Raw genomic sequence first — 20,333 nt, 5'->3', positions numbered from 1 at the left:
TTTTACAGCAGGACAGAAATGCGGGATAAGGCCTGATGAACATTAGGTAGCCTGGAGGAGTTCACCAATGAGGAGCGAGTGCTTTTCCTCCGTTTCGTCTCTGGCCGGTCCAGGTTGCCTTCCAACCCAGCTGATATCACGCAGAAGTTCCAAATCATCAAGGTTGATAGGGTGAGGTCATCGCTAACGGAAATAACGAGCCTGTTGACGAGGGCAAACATATCAATAGTACAAACTACTAAACTTTTTCCCCCTATCATGTCCTACAGCCCGTCAACGGCCTCCCTACTGCACAGACCTGCTTCTTCCTGTTTCGCCTGCCCCCTTACACGAGCCAGGCCATCCTCGCTGAGCGTCTGCGTTACTCCATCCACAACTGCCCCTCCATCGACAACTACATGCTGACCCACAACACCGACGCAGCAGACAGCTCCGACACAGAGGAGTGAAGCAGCCAGCTGTGGTCAACCTGGTGATGAATGTATCTTCTCCCATGCCATGCACATTATGCACTGAACACAGACTTCTATTCGCCAAACCTGTAAGGCAGTGTACTGTACTGTTTATATGTTGGTTGAAATTAAAGATATGTGTAGTTTTGGTTTTCCAAATGTGCAAGGTGTTGTAATTAATGCAGTGCTTACTCTGAATCAACACTACAGGGATACGGAATAAGAGTTTTTCAAATAAAAATAAAGTAACTAAAAAAGTAGCTTTAAAAGTAAAGTAACTAAAAAAGTAACTTTAAAAGTAAAATAACTAAAGAAGTAACTCTAAAAGTAAAGTAACTAAAAAAGTAACTTTAAAAGTAAAGTAACTAAAAAAGTAACTAAAAAAGTAAAGTAACTTTAAAAGTAACTAAAAAAGTAAAGTAACTAAAAAAGTAACTTTAAAAGTAAAGTAACTAAAAAAGTAAAGTAACTAAAAAAGTAACTTTAAAAGTAAAGTAACTAAAAAAGTAACTTTAAAAGTAAAGTAACTTTAAAAGTAACTAAAAAAGTAAAGTAACTAAAAAAGTAACTAAAAAGTAAAGTAACTAAAAAAGTAACTTTAAAAGTAAAGTAACTAAAAAAGTAACTTTAAAAGTAAAGTAACTTTAAAAGTAACTAAAAAAGTAAAGTAACTAAAAAAGCAACTTTAAAAGTAAAGTAACTAAAAAAGCAACTTTAAAAGTAAAGTAACTAAAAAAGCAACTTTAAAAATAAAGTAACTTAAGTAAAGTTATGACTTTTCGACATGGTACACTGACTTTTTCATGACTTTTTTCGACATCCTATACTATGCTGTTTATAACTCCGCAGCAACTCCCTTCATCAACATCGATTGTCTTCCTTCAGGATGGAGTCCAATCGCCAAAGACGTTGCACTATTCACATTTGTACAATGTGTAATAAATTATTGTGAAATTCTAATGAAGTCTCTCCTGATTGAATGACTTTTTTGACTGTTTTTCGACTTTAACCCCAGTAGAACAAACTGAAAAAACACAATTGGGTTTCATCATTAAATTCTTTTCTTTACTGCATTTGCACATAATTCACTGAACACACAGAAGTCCAGAAGCATCCAATACATAAACTGACCGATGAAAACAAGGTAAAAACAATACGTCTGTAATAAAATACACTTTCATGTTCTTATATGCATAATATAAAAACAATAAAGGAAAATATTTAAATTGCAGTAATTACTATTTACAAAAGGCATTTTCTTTTAAAAGGAACTTTTACAACTTCAGTACCTAAAATAAATCAAACTATATGCAGGTCAGGTGCAGTAGTACAAAAAGGCTTTGATATCAGGAGAGTAAGGTGACAGTTTTACAGCAGGACAGAAAGGCAGGATAAGGCCTGATGAACATTAGGTAGCCTGGAGGAGTTCACCAATGAGGAGCGAGCGCTTTTCCTCCGTTTCGTCTCTGGCCGGTCCAGGTTGCCTTCCAACCCAGCTGATATCACGCAGAAGTTCCAAATCATCAAGGTTGATAGGGTGAGGTCATCGCTAACGGAAATAACGAGCCTGTTGACGAGGGCAAACATATCAATAGTACAAACTACTAAACTTTTTCCCCCTATCATATCCTACAGCCCGTCAACGGCCTCCCTACTGCACAGACCTGCTTCTTCCTGTTTCGCCTGCCCGCTTACACGAGCCAGGCCATCCTCGCTGAGCGTCTGCGTTACTCCATCCACAACTGCCCCTCCATCGACAACTACATGCTGACCCACAACACCGACGCAGCAGACAGCTCCGACACAGAGGAGTGAAGCGGCCAGCTGTGGTCAACCTGGTGATGAATGTATCTTCTCCCATGCCATGCACATTATGCACTGAACACAGACTTCTATTCGCCAAACCTGTAAGGCAGTGTACTGTACTGTTTATATGTTGGTTGAAATTAAAGATATGTGTAGTTTTGGTTTTCCAAATGTGCAAGGTGTTGTAATTAATGCAGTGCTTACTCTGAATCAACACTACAGGGATACGGAATAAGAGTTTTTCAAATAGAAATAAAGTAACTAAAAAAGTAACTTTAAAAGTAAAGTAACTTTAAAAGTAACTAAAAAAGTAAAGTAACTAAAAAAGTAACTTTAAAAGTAAAGTAACTAAAAAAGTAACTTTAAAAGTAAAGTAACTAAAAAAGTAACTAAAAAAGTAAAGTAACTTTAAAAGTAACTAAAAAAGTAAAGTAACTAAAAAAGTAACTTTAAAAGTAAAGTAACTAAAAAAGTAACTTTAAAAGTAAAGTAACTAAAAAAGTAACTAAAAAAGTAAAGTAACTTTAAAAGTAACTAAAAAAGTAACTTTAAAAGTAAAGTAACTAAAAAAGTAACTAAAAAAACTAAAAAAGTAAAGTAACTAAAAAAGTAAAGTAACTAAAAAAGTAAAGTAACTTTAAAAGTAACTAACAAAGTAAAGTAACTAAAAAAGTAACTTTAAAAGTAACTAAAAAAGTAAAGTAACTAAAGAAGCAACTTTAAAAATAAAGTAACTTAAGTAAAGTTATGACTTTTCGACATGGTACACTGACTTTTTCATGACTTTTTTCGACATCCTATACTATGCTGTTTATAACTCCGCAGCAACTCCCTTCATCAACATCGATTGTCTTCCTTCAGGATGGAGTCCAATCGCCAAAGACGTTGCACTATTCACATTTGTACAATGTGTAATAAATTATTGTGAAATTCTAATGAAGTCTCTCCTGATTGAATGACTTTTTTGACTGTTTTTCGACTTTAACCCCAGTAGAACAAACTGAAAAAACACAATTGGGTTTCATCATTAAATTCTTTTCTTTACTGCATTTGCACATAATTCACTGAACACACAGAAGTCCAGAAGCATCCAATACATAAACTGACCGATGAAAACAAGGTAAAAACAATACGTCTGTAATAAAATACACTTTCATGTTCTTATATGCATAATATAAAAACAATAAAGGAAAATATTTAAATTGCAGTAATTACTATTTACAAAAGGCATTTTCTTTTAAAAGGAACTTTTACAACTTCAGTACCTAAAATAAATCAAACTATATGCAGGTCAGGTGCAGTAGTACAAAAAGGCTTTGATATCAGGAGAGTAAGGTGACAGTTTTACAGCAGGACAGAAAGGCAGGATAAGGCCTGATGAACATTAGGTAGCCTGGAGGAGTTCACCAATGAGGAGCGAGCGCTTTTCCTCCGTTTCGTCTCTGGCCGGTCCAGGTTGCCTTCCAACCCAGCTGATATCACGCAGAAGTTCCAAATCATCAAGGTTGATAGGGTGAGGTCATCGCTAACGGAAATAACGAGCCTGTTGACGAGGGCAAACATATCAATAGTACAAACTACTAAACTTTTTCCCCCTATCATATCCTACAGCCCGTCAACGGCCTCCCTACTGCACAGACCTGCTTCTTCCTGTTTCGCCTGCCCGCTTACACGAGCCAGGCCATCCTCGCTGAGCGTCTGCGTTACTCCATCCACAACTGCCCCTCCATCGACAACTACATGCTGACCCACAACACCGACGCAGCAGACAGCTCCGACACAGAGGAGTGAAGCGGCCAGCTGTGGTCAACCTGGTGATGAATGTATCTTCTCCCATGCCATGCACATTATGCACTGAACACAGACTTCTATTCGCCAAACCTGTAAGGCAGTGTACTGTACTGTTTATATGTTGGTTGAAATTAAAGATATGTGTAGTTTTGGTTTTCCAAATGTGCAAGGTGTTGTAATTAATGCAGTGCTTACTCTGAATCAACACTACAGGGATACGGAATAAGAGTTTTTCAAATAGAAATACAGTAACTAAAAAAGTAACTTTAAAAGTAAAGTAACTTTAAAAGTAACTAAAAAAGTAAAGTAACTAAAAAAGTAACTTTAAAAGTAAAGTAACTAAAAAAGTAACTTTAAAAGTAAAGTAACTAAAAAAGTAACTAAAAAAGTAAAGTAACTTTAAAAGTAACTAAAAAAGTAAAGTAACTAAAAAAGTAACTTTAAAAGTAAAGTAACTAAAAAAGTAACTTTAAAAGTAAAGTAACTAAAAAAGTAACTAAAAAAGTAAAGTAACTTTAAAAGTAACTAAAAAAGTAACTTTAAAAGTAAAGTAACTAAAAAAGTAACTAAAAAAGTAAAGTAACTTTAAAAGTAACTAAAAAAGTAAAGTAACTAAAAAAGTAACTTTAAAAGTAAAGTAACTAAAAAAGTAACTTTAAAAGTAAAGTAACTAAAAAAGTAACTAAAAAAGTAAAGTAACTTTAAAAGTAACTAAAAAAGTAACTAAAAAAGTAAAGTAACTAAAAAAGTAACTTTAAAAGTAAAGTAACTTTAAAAGTAACTAAAAAAGTAAAGTAACTAAAAAAGTAAAGTAACTAAAAAAGTAACTAAAAAAGTAAAGTAACTTTAAAAGTAACTAAAAAAGTAAAGTAACTAAAAAAGTAACTTTAAAAGTAACTAAAAAAGTAAAGTAACTAAAGAAGCAACTTTAAAAATAAAGTAACTTAAGTAAAGTTATGACTTTTCGACATGGTACACTGACTTTTTCATGACTTTTTTCGACATCCTATACTATGCTGTTTATAACTCCGCAGCAACTCCCTTCATCAACATCGATTGTCTTCCTTCAGGATGGAGTCCAATCGCCAAAGACGTTGCACTATTCACATTTGTACAATGTGTAATAAATTATTGTGAAATTCTAATGAAGTCTCTCCTGATTGAATGACTTTTTTGACTGTTTTTCGACTTTAACCCCAGTAGAACAAACTGAAAAAACACAATTGGGTTTCATCATTAAATTCTTTTCTTTACTGCATTTGCACATAATTCACTGAACACACAGAAGTCCAGAAGCATCCAATACATAAACTGACCGATGAAAACAAGGTAAAAACAATACGTCTGTAATAAAATACACTTTCATGTTCTTATATGCATAATATAAAAACAATAAAGGAAAATATTTAAATTGCAGTAATTACTATTTACAAAAGGCATTTTCTTTTAAAAGGAACTTTTACAACTTCAGTACCTAAAATAAATCAAACTATATGCAGGTCAGGTGCAGTAGTACAAAAAGGCTTTGATATCAGGAGAGTAAGGTGACAGTTTTACAGCAGGACAGAAAGGCAGGATAAGGCCTGATGAACATTAGGTAGCCTGGAGGAGTTCACCAATGAGGAGCGAGCGCTTTTCCTCCGTTTCGTCTCTGGCCGGTCCAGGTTGCCTTCCAACCCAGCTGATATCACGCAGAAGTTCCAAATCATCAAGGTTGATAGGGTGAGGTCATCGCTAACGGAAATAACGAGCCTGTTGACGAGGGCAAACATATCAATAGTACAAACTACTAAACTTTTTCCCCCTATCATATCCTACAGCCCGTCAACGGCCTCCCTACTGCACAGACCTGCTTCTTCCTGTTTCGCCTGCCCGCTTACACGAGCCAGGCCATCCTCGCTGAGCGTCTGCGTTACTCCATCCACAACTGCCCCTCCATCGACAACTACATGCTGACCCACAACACCGACGCAGCAGACAGCTCCGACACAGAGGAGTGAAGCGGCCAGCTGTGGTCAACCTGGTGATGAATGTATCTTCTCCCATGCCATGCACATTATGCACTGAACACAGACTTCTATTCGCCAAACCTGTAAGGCAGTGTACTGTACTGTTTATATGTTGGTTGAAATTAAAGATATGTGTAGTTTTGGTTTTCCAAATGTGCAAGGTGTTGTAATTAATGCAGTGCTTACTCTGAATCAACACTACAGGGATACGGAATAAGAGTTTTTCAAATAGAAATAAAGTAACTAAAAAAGTAACTTTAAAAGTAAAGTAACTTTAAAAGTAACTAAAAAAGTAAAGTAACTAAAAAAGTAACTTTAAAAGTAAAGTAACTAAAAAAGTAACTTTAAAAGTAAAGTAACTAAAAAAGTAACTAAAAAAGTAAAGTAACTTTAAAAGTAACTAAAAAAGTAAAGTAACTAAAAAAGTAACTTTAAAAGTAAAGTAACTAAAAAAGTAACTTTAAAAGTAAAGTAACTAAAAAAGTAACTAAAAAAGTAAAGTAACTTTAAAAGTAACTAAAAAAGTAACTTTAAAAGTAAAGTAACTAAAAAAGTAACTAAAAAAGTAAAGTAACTAAAAAAGTAACTTTAAAAGTAAAGTAACTAAAAAAGTAACTAAAAAAGTAAAGTAACTTTAAAAGTAACTAAAAAAGTAAAGTAACTAAAAAAGTAACTTTAAAAGTAAAGTAACTAAAAAAGTAACTTTAAAAGTAAAGTAACTAAAAAAGTAACTAAAAAAGTAAAGTAACTTTAAAAGTAACTAAAAAAGTAACTTTAAAAGTAAAGTAACTAAAAAAGTAACTAAAAAAGTAAAGTAACTAAAAAAGTAACTTTAAAAGTAAAGTAACTTTAAAAGTAACTAAAAAAGTAAAGTAACTAAAAAAGTAAAGTAACTAAAAAAGTAACTAAAAAAGTAAAGTAACTTTAAAAGTAACTAAAAAAGTAAAGTAACTAAAAAAGTAACTTTAAAAGTAACTAAAAAAGTAAAGTAACTAAAGAAGCAACTTTAAAAATAAAGTAACTTAAGTAAAGTTATGACTTTTCGACATGGTACACTGACTTTTTCATGACTTTTTTCGACATCCTATACTATGCTGTTTATAACTCCGCAGCAACTCCCTTCATCAACATCGATTGTCTTCCTTCAGGATGGAGTCCAATCGCCAAAGACGTTGCACTATTCACATTTGTACAATGTGTAATAAATTATTGTGAAATTCTAATGAAGTCTCTCCTGATTGAATGACTTTTTTGACTGTTTTTCGACTTTAACCCCAGTAGAACAAACTGAAAAAACACAATTGGGTTTCATCATTAAATTCTTTTCTTTACTGCATTTGCACATAATTCACTGAACACACAGAAGTCCAGAAGCATCCAATACATAAACTGACCGATGAAAACAAGGTAAAAACAATACGTCTGTAATAAAATACACTTTCATGTTCTTATATGCATAATATAAAAACAATAAAGGAAAATATTTAAATTGCAGTAATTACTATTTACAAAAGGCATTTTCTTTTAAAAGGAACTTTTACAACTTCAGTACCTAAAATAAATCAAACTATATGCAGGTCAGGTGCAGTAGTACAAAAAGGCTTTGATATCAGGAGAGTAAGGTGACAGTTTTACAGCAGGACAGAAAGGCAGGATAAGGCCTGATGAACATTAGGTAGCCTGGAGGAGTTCACCAATGAGGAGCGAGCGCTTTTCCTCCGTTTCGTCTCTGGCCGGTCCAGGTTGCCTTCCAACCCAGCTGATATCACGCAGAAGTTCCAAATCATCAAGGTTGATAGGGTGAGGTCATCGCTAACGGAAATAACGAGCCTGTTGACGAGGGCAAACATATCAATAGTACAAACTACTAAACTTTTTCCCCCTATCATATCCTACAGCCCGTCAACGGCCTCCCTACTGCACAGACCTGCTTCTTCCTGTTTCGCCTGCCCGCTTACACGAGCCAGGCCATCCTCGCTGAGCGTCTGCGTTACTCCATCCACAACTGCCCCTCCATCGACAACTACATGCTGACCCACAACACCGACGCAGCAGACAGCTCCGACACAGAGGAGTGAAGCGGCCAGCTCTGGTCAACCTGGTGATGAATGTATCTTCTCCCATGCCATGCACATTATGCACTGAACACAGACTTCTATTCGCCAAACCTGTAAGGCAGTGTACTGTACTGTTTATATGTTGGTTGAAATTAAAGATATGTGTAGTTTTGGTTTTCCAAATGTGCAAGGTGTTGTAATTAATGCAGTGCTTACTCTGAATCAACACTACAGGGATACGGAATAAGAGTTTTTCAAATAGAAATAAAGTAACTAAAAAAGTAACTTTAAAAGTAAAGTAACTTTAAAAGTAACTAAAAAAGTAAAGTAACTAAAAAAGTAACTTTAAAAGTAAAGTAACTAAAAAAGTAACTTTAAAAGTAAAGTAACTAAAAAAGTAACTAAAAAAGTAAAGTAACTTTAAAAGTAACTAAAAAAGTAAAGTAACTAAAAAAGTAACTTTAAAAGTAAAGTAACTAAAAAAGTAACTTTAAAAGTAAAGTAACTAAAAAAGTAACTAAAAAAGTAAAGTAACTTTAAAAGTAACTAAAAAAGTAACTTTAAAAGTAAAGTAACTAAAAAAGTAACTTTAAAAGTAAAGTAACTAAAAAAGTAACTAAAAAAGTAAAGTAACTTTAAAAGTAACTAAAAAAGTAACTTTAAAAGTAAAGTAACTAAAAAAGTAACTAAAAAAGTAAAGTAACTAAAAAAGTAACTTTAAAAGTAAAGTAACTTTAAAAGTAACTAAAAAAGTAAAGTAACTAAAAAAGTAAAGTAACTAAAAAAGTAACTAAAAAAGTAAAGTAACTTTAAAAGTAACTAAAAAAGTAAAGTAACTAAAAAAGTAACTTTAAAAGTAACTAAAAAAGTAAAGTAACTAAAGAAGCAACTTTAAAAATAAAGTAACTTAAGTAAAGTTATGACTTTTCGACATGGTACACTGACTTTTTCATGACTTTTTTCGACATCCTATACTATGCTGTTTATAACTCCGCAGCAACTCCCTTCATCAACATCGATTGTCTTCCTTCAGGATGGAGTCCAATCGCCAAAGACGTTGCACTATTCACATTTGTACAATGTGTAATAAATTATTGTGAAATTCTAATGAAGTCTCTCCTGATTGAATGACTTTTTTGACTGTTTTTCGACTTTAACCCCAGTAGAACAAACTGAAAAAACACAATTGGGTTTCATCATTAAATTCTTTTCTTTACTGCATTTGCACATAATTCACTGAACACACAGAAGTCCAGAAGCATCCAATACATAAACTGACCGATGAAAACAAGGTAAAAACAATACGTCTGTAATAAAATACACTTTCATGTTCTTATATGCATAATATAAAAACAATAAAGGAAAATATTTAAATTGCAGTAATTACTATTTACAAAAGGCATTTTCTTTTAAAAGGAACTTTTACAACTTCAGTACCTAAAATAAATCAAACTATATGCAGGTCAGGTGCAGTAGTACAAAAAGGCTTTGATATCAGGAGAGTAAGGTGACAGTTTTACAGCAGGACAGAAAGGCAGGATAAGGCCTGATGAACATTAGGTAGCCTGGAGGAGTTCACCAATGAGGAGCGAGCGCTTTTCCTCCGTTTCGTCTCTGGCCGGTCCAGGTTGCCTTCCAACCCAGCTGATATCACGCAGAAGTTCCAAATCATCAAGGTTGATAGGGTGAGGTCATCGCTAACGGAAATAACGAGCCTGTTGACGAGGGCAAACATATCAATAGTACAAACTACTAAACTTTTTCCCCCTATCATATCCTACAGCCCGTCAACGGCCTCCCTACTGCACAGACCTGCTTCTTCCTGTTTCGCCTGCCCGCTTACACGAGCCAGGCCATCCTCGCTGAGCGTCTGCGTTACTCCATCCACAACTGCCCCTCCATCGACAACTACATGCTGACCCACAACACCGACGCAGCAGACAGCTCCGACACAGAGGAGTGAAGCGGCCAGCTGTGGTCAACCTGGTGATGAATGTATCTTCTCCCATGCCATGCACATTATGCACTGAACACAGACTTCTATTCGCCAAACCTGTAAGGCAGTGTACTGTACTGTTTATATGTTGGTTGAAATTAAAGATATGTGTAGTTTTGGTTTTCCAAATGTGCAAGGTGTTGTAATTAATGCAGTGCTTACTCTGAATCAACACTACAGGGATACGGAATAAGAGTTTTTCAAATAGAAATAAAGTAACTAAAAAAGTAACTTTAAAAGTAAAGTAACTTTAAAAGTAACTAAAAAAGTAAAGTAACTAAAAAAGTAACTTTAAAAGTAAAGTAACTAAAAAAGTAACTTTAAAAGTAAAGTAACTAAAAAAGTAACTAAAAAAGTAAAGTAACTTTAAAAGTAACTAAAAAAGTAAAGTAACTAAAAAAGTAACTTTAAAAGTAAAGTAACTAAAAAAGTAACTTTAAAAGTAAAGTAACTAAAAAAGTAACTAAAAAAGTAAAGTAACTTTAAAAGTAACTAAAAAAGTAACTTTAAAAGTAAAGTAACTAAAAAAGTAACTAAAAAAGTAAAGTAACTAAAAAAGTAACTTTAAAAGTAAAGTAACTTTAAAAGTAACTAAAAAAGTAAAGTAACTAAAAAAGTAAAGTAACTAAAAAAGTAACTAAAAAAGTAAAGTAACTTTAAAAGTAACTAAAAAAGTAAAGTAACTAAAAAAGTAACTTTAAAAGTAACTAAAAAAGTAAAGTAACTAAAGAAGCAACTTTAAAAATAAAGTAACTTAAGTAAAGTTATGACTTTTCGACATGGTACACTGACTTTTTCATGACTTTTTTCGACATCCTATACTATGCTGTTTATAACTCCGCAGCAACTCCCTTCATCAACATCGATTGTCTTCCTTCAGGATGGAGTCCAATCGCCAAAGACGTTGCACTATTCACATTTGTACAATGTGTAATAAATTATTGTGAAATTCTAATGAAGTCTCTCCTGATTGAATGACTTTTTTGACTGTTTTTCGACTTTAACCCCAGTAGAACAAACTGAAAAAACACAATTGGGTTTCATCATTAAATTCTTTTCTTTACTGCATTTGCACATAATTCACTGAACACACAGAAGTCCAGAAGCATCCAATACATAAACTGACCGATGAAAACAAGGTAAAAACAATACGTCTGTAATAAAATACACTTTCATGTTCTTATATGCATAATATAAAAACAATAAAGGAAAATATTTAAATTGCAGTAATTACTATTTACAAAAGGCATTTTCTTTTAAAAGGAACTTTTACAACTTCAGTACCTAAAATAAATCAAACTATATGCAGGTCAGGTGCAGTAGTACAAAAAGGCTTTGATATCAGGAGAGTAAGGTGACAGTTTTACAGCAGGACAGAAAGGCAGGATAAGGCCTGATGAACATTAGGTAGCCTGGAGGAGTTCACCAATGAGGAGCGAGCGCTTTTCCTCCGTTTCGTCTCTGGCCGGTCCAGGTTGCCTTCCAACCCAGCTGATATCACGCAGAAGTTCCAAATCATCAAGGTTGATAGGGTGAGGTCATCGCTAACGGAAATAACGAGCCTGTTGACGAGGGCAAACATATCAATAGTACAAACTACTAAACTTTTTCCCCCTATCATATCCTACAGCCCGTCAACGGCCTCCCTACTGCACAGACCTGCTTCTTCCTGTTTCGCCTGCCCGCTTACACGAGCCAGGCCATCCTCGCTGAGCGTCTGCGTTACTCCATCCACAACTGCCCCTCCATCGACAACTACATGCTGACCCACAACACCGACGCAGCAGACAGCTCCGACACAGAGGAGTGAAGCGGCCAGCTGTGGTCAACCTGGTGATGAATGTATCTTCTCCCATGCCATGCACATTATGCACTGAACACAGACTTCTATTCGCCAAACCTGTAAGGCAGTGTACTGTACTGTTTATATGTTGGTTGAAATTAAAGATATGTGTAGTTTTGGTTTTCCAAATGTGCAAGGTGTTGTAATTAATGCAGTGCTTACTCTGAATCAACACTACAGGGATACGGAATAAGAGTTTTTCAAATAGAAATAAAGTAACTAAAAAAGTAACTTTAAAAGTAAAGTAACTTTAAAAGTAACTAAAAAAGTAAAGTAACTAAAAAAGTAACTTTAAAAGTAAAGTAACTAAAAAAGTAACTTTAAAAGTAAAGTAACTAAAAAAGTAACTAAAAAAGTAAAGTAACTTTAAAAGTAACTAAAAAAGTAAAGTAACTAAAAAAGTAACTTTAAAAGTAAAGTAACTAAAAAAGTAACTTTAAAAGTAAAGTAACTAAAAAAGTAACTAAAAAAGTAAAGTAACTTTAAAAGTAACTAAAAAAGTAACTTTAAAAGTAAAGTAACTAAAAAAGTAACTAAAAAAGTAAAGTAACTAAAAAAGTAACTTTAAAAGTAAAGTAACTAAAAAAGTAACTAAAAAAGTAAAGTAACTTTAAAAGTAACTAAAAAAGTAAAGTAACTAAAAAAGTAACTTTAAAAGTAAAGTAACTAAAAAAGTAACTTTAAAAGTAAAGTAACTAAAAAAGTAACTAAAAAAGTAAAGTAACTTTAAAAGTAACTAAAAAAGTAACTTTAAAAGTAAAGTAACTAAAAAAGTAACTAAAAAAGTAAAGTAACTAAAAAAGTAACTTTAAAAGTAAAGTAACTTTAAAAGTAACTAAAAAAGTAAAGTAACTAAAAAAGTAAAGTAACTTTAAAAGTAACTAAAAAAGTAAAGTAACTTTAAAAGTAACTAAAAAAGTAAAGTAACTAAAAAAGTAACTTTAAAAGTAACTAAAAAAGTAAAGTAACTAAAGAAGCAACTTTAAAAGTAAAGTAACTTAAGTAAAGTTATGACTTTTCGACATGGTACACTGACTTTTTCATGACTTTTTTCGACATCCTATACTATGCTGTTTATAACTCCGCAGCAACTCCCTTCATCAACATCGATTGTCTTCCTTCAGGATGGAGTCCAATCGCCAAAGACGTTGCACTATTCACATTTGTACAATGTGTAATAAATTATTGTGAAATTCTAATGAAGTCTCTCCTGATTGAATGACTTTTTTGACTGTTTTTCGACTTTAACCCCAGTAGAACAAACTGAAAAAACACAATTGGGTTTCATCATTAAATTCTTTTCTTTACTGCATTTGCACATAATTCACTGAACACACAGAAGTCCAGAAGCATCCAATACATAAACTGACCGATGAAAACAAGGTAAAAACAATACGTCTGTAATAAAATACACTTTCATGTTCTTATATGCATAATATAAAAACAATAAAGGAAAATATTTAAATTGCAGTAATTACTATTTACAAAAGGCATTTTCTTTTAAAAGGAACTTTTACAACTTCAGTACCTAAAATAAATCAAACTATATGCAGGTCAGGTGCAGTAGTACAAAAAGGCTTTGATATCAGGAGAGTAAGGTGACAGTTTTACAGCAGGACAGAAAGGCAGGATAAGGCCTGATGAACATTAGGTAGCCTGGAGGAGTTCACCAATGAGGAGCGAGCGCTTTTCCTCCGTTTCGTCTCTGGCCGGTCCAGGTTGCCTTCCAACCCAGCTGATATCACGCAGAAGTTCCAAATCATCAAGGTTGATAGGGTGAGGTCATCGCTAACGGAAATAACGAGCCTGTTGACGAGGGCAAACATATCAATAGTACAAACTACTAAACTTTTTCCCCCTATCATATCCTACAGCCCGTCAACGGCCTCCCTACTGCACAGACCTGCTTCTTCCTGTTTCGCCTGCCCGCTTACACGAGCCAGGCCATCCTCGCTGAGCGTCTGCGTTACTCCATCCACAACTGCCCCTCCATCGACAACTACATGCTGACCCACAACACCGACGCAGCAGACAGCTCCGACACAGAGGAGTGAAGCGGCCAGCTGTGGTCAACCTGGTGATGAATGTATCTTCTCCCATGCCATGCACATTATGCACTGAACACAGACTTCTATTCGCCAAACCTGTAAGGCAGTGTACTGTACTGTTTATATGTTGGTTGAAATTAAAGATATGTGTAGTTTTGGTTTTCCAAATGTGCAAGGTGTTGTAATTAATGCAGTGCTTACTCTGAATCAACACTACAGGGATACGGAATAAGAGTTTTTCAAATAGAAATAAAGTAACTAAAAAAGTAACTTTAAAAGTAAAGTAACTTTAAAAGTAACTAAAAAAGTAAAGTAACTAAAAAAGTAACTTTAAAAGTAAAGTAACTAAAAAAGTAACTTTAAAAGTAAAGTAACTAAAAAAGTAACTAAAAAAGTAAAGTAACTTTAAAAGTAACTAAAAAAGTAAAGTAACTAAAAAAGTAACTTTAAAAGTAAAGTAACTAAAAAAGTAACTTTAAAAGTAAAGTAACTAAAAAAGTAACTAAAAAAGTAAAGTAACTTTAAAAGTAACTAAAAAAGTAACTTTAAAAGTAAAGTAACTAAAAAAGTAACTAAAAAAGTAAAGTAACTAAAAAAGTAACTTTAAAAGTAAAGTAACTAAAAAAGTAACTAAAAAAGTAAAGTAACTAAAAAAGTAAAGTAACTAAAAAAGTAAAGTAACTTTAAAAGTAACTAAAAAAGTAAAGTAACTAAAAAAGTAACTTTAAAAGTAACTAAAAAAGTAAAGTAACTAAAGAAGCAACTTTAAAAATAAAGTAACTTAAGTAAAGTTATGACTTTTCGACATGGTACACTGACTTTTTCATGACTTTTTTCGACATCCTATACTATGCTGTTTATAACTCCGCAGCAACTCCCTTCATCAACATCGATTGTCTTCCTTCAGGATGGAGTCCAATCGCCAAAGACGTTGCACTATTCACATTTGTACAATGTGTAATAAATTATTGTGAAATTCTAATGAAGTCTCTCCTGATTGAATGACTTTTTTGACTGTTTTTCGACTTTAACCCCAGTAGAACAAACTGAAAAAACACAATTGGGTTTCATCATTAAATTCTTTTCTTTACTGCATTTGCACATAATTCACTGAACACACGGAAGTCCAGAAGCATCCAATACATAAACTGACCGATGAAAACAAGGTAAAAACAATACGTCTGTAATAAAATACACTTTCATGTTCTTATATGCATAATATAAAAACAATAAAGGAAAATATTTAAATTGCAGTAATTACAAATAAAAATAAAGTAACTAAAAAAGTAACTTTAAAAGTAAAGTAACTTTAAAAGTAAAGTAACTAAAAAAGTAACTTTAAAAGTAAAGTAACTAAAGAAGTAACTCTAAAAGTAAAGTAACTAAAAAAGTAACTTTAAAAGTAAAGTAACTAAAAAAGTAACTTTAAAAGTAAAGTAGCTAAAAAAGTAACTAAAAAAGTAAAGTAAAGGATAAACAGCAAAAAGAAAGAGAGTCTTTGAAGAGTTGGATTAATAACTTTAATGTAAATATAAGTGTTAAAGGGACAAATCAAAATATAGGTAAGTAAAGGACTAAAGTCCTTCTGATCTTAACGAGGTTACTATAAAGAATAATAATGTAAAGTGAGAAGTTTTGTGAAGAAGTAGAAACTGTGGATTACATTTTGTTCTGTCAGAAGATTCAGTGAGAAGTTTAAATCAAATGCAGGTTGGAGGAAGAAAGAAAAGTGACAAATGTTGAGAGTATTTCGGGTCAACAAGACCTTAAAATTAAGGATTCTATTTATTTATTATTATTTTCCATTTGTTTCCTCTTGTTTGTTTAATTACTTAGTTTTCTTTGTTTTGTTGTTGGATTAGAGCGATGGGAGAGTCCACACTGAAAACACCTGGAAGCTGTTTTCAAACCGCCGTTTAAAAGAGAAGAAGAAGAAGAAGAGACTCGTCACAAAGGTATGCAAGTTGTTTTACTTTCTTTCTTTACACATTTTTATTTTCTTGATACAGTTGTTTATAATATACACATATTGTACATTTTCTTCAGACAGTTTCTACAGCTCTGCTCGTCTGTGATGTGATTTATTGATTTATTGATTAATGAGACTTTCACAGGTTGGAGTTGAGCCCTCGTCTCTCTGAGTCGATTCGTCCTCCAATCCGTCGCTTTGTTCATCGTCGACTCACATTTCTTTTGTTTTTTAGGCTTTTTTCATGCTAAATAATTTATTTCTAACAAATCAATGAACACATTTATGAACTCTAGATTTAAAGCTTTCGTGTGATTCTTTTGTTGAGTTTTACAGATCTGTCGATTAACTAAAATAATCAGTCGTTTTGTTCTTAGTCGACTAATATTTATTTACTCGATTAGTCGTTTTTATGCGTTTTTCATGACAAATGACTGAACACAAAGATTTAAAGTGCTGCTTTTGTGTGATTCTTTGTGGAGAAACTCAGATTTACAGATCTGTTGATTAAATCAACTCATCGATTAGTCGTCATTATTGGTCGACTAAGAACTCTTCCAGGAAACACATCGATGTTTTAAAACTAAAAACAGTTTTATGAAAATACCGTTACAGGAAACACAGCGATGTTTAAACATTGATGTTGTTGTTGTTGTCAAACTGAATGCGTAAAGCTGGACGACATTCAGCACCTTTATTTTCAGCAGTCAGGTCGGTGATGAACATGTTTCCCAGCATCGTCTCCCTGTTCTCCAGGTTTGTCTTCATGAATGACGGCGATCATAACGATGGATCCACTTGCAGGTTTCACCACCCCCCCCCCCCCCCTAGCGGTCTGCACATCAGACAGGAGTGGGATCGGGAGGACAGGGGTCCAGCATGATGGTGTTCGGGTCGCTCACCGTCACGGCACCGTAAGACGAGTCCATGTCCTCGTCGTCCTGAAACCTTTGATACGTTATGTCCGTGTCCTCGCCGTCCCCCATGGGGTCCGCTTTGTGCAGGACCTTCTTCCTGTACATCCTGTAGGCCAGGATGAAGATGCCGGCCTCGGCCGCCTGGAACAGGGCGTACAGCAGAGGGAACATGTACATGCCTCCCATCAGCTGGGGGGGGAAGGCCAGCTTCAGGATGGCGGTGCACAGCTGCACGTTCTGGCATCCCGTCTCCAGAGAGACCGACCGGCGGCTGCTGGGCGGCAGGTCGAAGAGCACGGCCAGGCCGTAGCCCGCCGCGTAGCCGCACAGAGGCATCAGGATGGCCACCACGTAGACGGAGGGCGGGATGGTGGACAGCAGCTCCGGGCCCAGCATCGCTCCAGTCAGGATGAACAACATCACGAGGGTGACCAGCAGAGACCACAGGGAGACCTGGAGACACACAGGAGTTCAGCACTGAGGAGACCTGAGGGCAGCGGTTTACTACTGGAGGGAAACGTATAAATACCGTCATCCTGCAGGGCAACGGCTTTCTGTCTACATACTATTGTATTACAATGTTTTTGACACACTATACTATTTACTTCTTTCAAAACACTATACTATGACATTTTTTTCTCTTTTATGACATACCTTACCGTGACTTCTTTCAGTGTACTATAACACAACTTTTTATGATTTTTTTTGACATACTTTACTTTGACATCTTTCATTTTTCTCATGACATACTATGCTATGACTTTTTTATGACTTTATGTGATTTACATTTTTTTATTTTAGTATCATTTTTTTTACTTTTTAAGAAAGAATAGAATAGGATTTCTTATGACAGTGTTTATACTAGGATTCTTTATTGCGTACTTAGCTATGACTTTTTTTAAATGACATTTCTTGACTTTTTATGACATATTTGGGAACGTGATTATAATATGCGAATATAATTAAAATGTAAACCTTTTAAAAATAGGGATGGAGTCTGCGTCACTGCCGCCCAACGTTACAGCCTGTTGTAACCATGGTTGTAGCTGATGTGGCCCTCCCTCATATGTGGCTTTTATCAAATAGGGGGGAGGAGCTCTTCCGGACATAGTGCCTCTGATGTCACTGTTCCTGTAGTCTGCATCCCCCTCTAATTATGACAGGAAAATTACGCAGTGCGCTTTTGGGCAAAGGTGCCTCCTTAAACGAAAGTACACACGGTCTAAAATAACCTAAATTGTATTATTTAACTAATTTAGCTCATTTATTAAATGGAAAAGTAACTTTGAGAGACTTCTCTTAAATTACCTTTAAAACAATGTCGGCCACGCGCGTGTAGCGGTACCTCAGGATAACTCCTAAACCAATGGGGATGAGGGTGCTGCACAGGGTCAGGATGATGGCCCCGAAGGGCATGAGGTTGACCACGGGTGTGTTGATCCAGGCCCGGCTGTAGATCCACAGACACAGCGGCATCAGCACGAGCGCCAGCAGAGTGGAGGAGATGGTCATGACGATGCTGAGAAGGAGAGCAAAGACGCACCGTTTAAACCAGGCATGTGGTGTTTGGTCACAATGTTGAATCTTTTTAAGTTTGATAGTTAAGACTCATTGAATTAAGGGAAGCGTGTAGAATTTGTAAGTCGTGCGTCATGTTGTACCAAAGTCCCCGTTACTTCAGTGCGTAATTTGCGGAATAAGACGCGCAAAACGTAGATCAACCTTGTGAAATCGTTTTGTTTTGTACCGTTCCGCTTCATAACTCACTGTGTTGGTTCTGTAGATGAGTACAGTATACCCACCTTAGATTCATCTCCCCGTTCACCAGCAGAGACATTATATTTGATAAGTTTCCTCCCGGGCAGCAGCCACAGAGGAGAACAGCCATCGCCGCCACATCGTCCAGAGAGAAGGCTAAAGCCAACAGAAAGGCCACCAACGGCATGATAACAAACTGACACACCAGTGCCAGCAGCACCCCGATGGGTCTGCGGATATGCTCCCCGAGCTGGCTAACCTCCACCGTGCAGCCCAGCCCCAGCATGGTGAAGCACAGCACAAGTCCCACAAAGACATTGATTCCGTGGCTGAGCGGGGAATCCCAAAAGGCGGGCATCAGGTGAGGGGATTCCGTCGGCGGAGCGGCCATAAACTCAGCTCCGGCGACAGTCCTGAATGCGCTGGCTTCGCGGAAGATGGCCACTAATCCCGCCATGGCAGCGTCCTTTGGAGAATCCACAACTTGCTTCAAAGTGCCCGACATAAAGTCCATCAAACCAGCATTCTGTGCGTCGCCGCCCAGCAGGCTAGAGTTCTCCATGGCGCAACAGGAGAGGCAGAGGCTCGTGCGTAAAATGATTCCCCTAGTGGCGCACTGGCACTAATGAGAAACAGCGCTCAGTGGTCGGATGATGTGATGGTGCCATGGCACTGATAGCCTTAAAGTGACTCTCAGAGACAGACTGGTGCCACGGATTGGCTCCCACCTATAGACGCACACAGCTGGAGGAGAGTCTGCACACGGTCTACATCCTCAGAGAGAAGGAGAGTGGGTGGGACAATCATTAACGCAGGCTGCCCTTTCAGACTGCGCTCCGCTCCGTAATAAGGAGGAAAGGTCCCCAGAATATCAATCCAATTATTACATATTTAGTTTTCCATTTAGGAACTAAAACCCGGCCCAATAGAGATCGTTCTCTCTCTTCTGTAGAATTATAAAGACTAGAATGTAGACACATGGGAAATGGAGCTGTGAAGAGGTTGAGTAAACACAGTGTGCTGATCTTTCTACACTAGTGCAGCAAACTGTGAACATCTCGCCCGTTTCTTTTTGTTGGCGCTGCTGTTTGATTCATGAAGTGCGCTTTTTACCCACGAAGCGCTCGTCTCAAACTTTATAGGCGCGCGAGGCTCACGTTTAGTTTGAGTAAAGCTTGTGACAGGTTGGCTGCCCGCAGTCATGCATCATGATGCATGTTTGGGGGTCTCTGCTCTGTCTGCAGTCCGCGGATTCTCCGAGATGAAACTCACATCGAGCCCCGCGGTGCCAAACGCAGAGGAAGATGAGTGACTGACGTCATATGACTTCATGGCACCGGGGCGGTGACTCAGGCTTCCATCTGCCTCCTCCCCTCCCCTCCCCGGAGACACATCGTGCCTCACCGTTGACCAATGGGGGACTCCATGGTACGTAATGCAACAACTGTGTGTGCAGAATATAAACGTGTCACCTTCCTCTTAAAAGCTGCTCTATCACACTGAAACACGAGAAGGCGGATATAAAGTCTGTCATTGACGTGACGTCACTTTCATCAGGCGGGCCAGATGTTTGAATTCAATCAGACACGTGAGTGACGCTGCGCTGTAAACACCCTGAAGCTTATTTCATTATTTAATCTCAGAAAAAGCAGCTTGAAGGTCCGATAACGGAAACAATGTAACAAAT

At 35.9% G+C, this 20,333-nt stretch overlaps 1 protein-coding gene across 1 annotated transcript; it reads right to left on the bottom strand.

The window, feature by feature from the left end:
* Positions 1–16,813: 16,813 nt before the first annotated feature.
* On the bottom strand, positions 16,814–19,208 carry slc10a4 (solute carrier family 10 member 4; the record flags this gene model as incomplete). The annotated part of the gene is made up of 3 exons (XM_079158228.1): positions 16,814–17,341; positions 18,197–18,407; positions 18,691–19,208. 3 exons carry the CDS (start codon positions 19,206–19,208, stop codon positions 16,814–16,816), a joined length of 1,257 nt encoding a protein of 418 aa, XP_079014354.1.
* Positions 19,209–20,333: the final 1,125 nt, after the last annotated feature.

Source organism: Pholis gunnellus (genome assembly GCF_910591455.1).
Source record: "Pholis gunnellus genome assembly, chromosome: 4".
Classification (NCBI taxonomy): domain Eukaryota; kingdom Metazoa; phylum Chordata; class Actinopteri; order Perciformes; family Pholidae; genus Pholis; species Pholis gunnellus.
The sequence above is the reverse complement of the archived record's forward strand: the minus strand, read 5'-3'. Positions and strand labels throughout refer to the sequence as shown.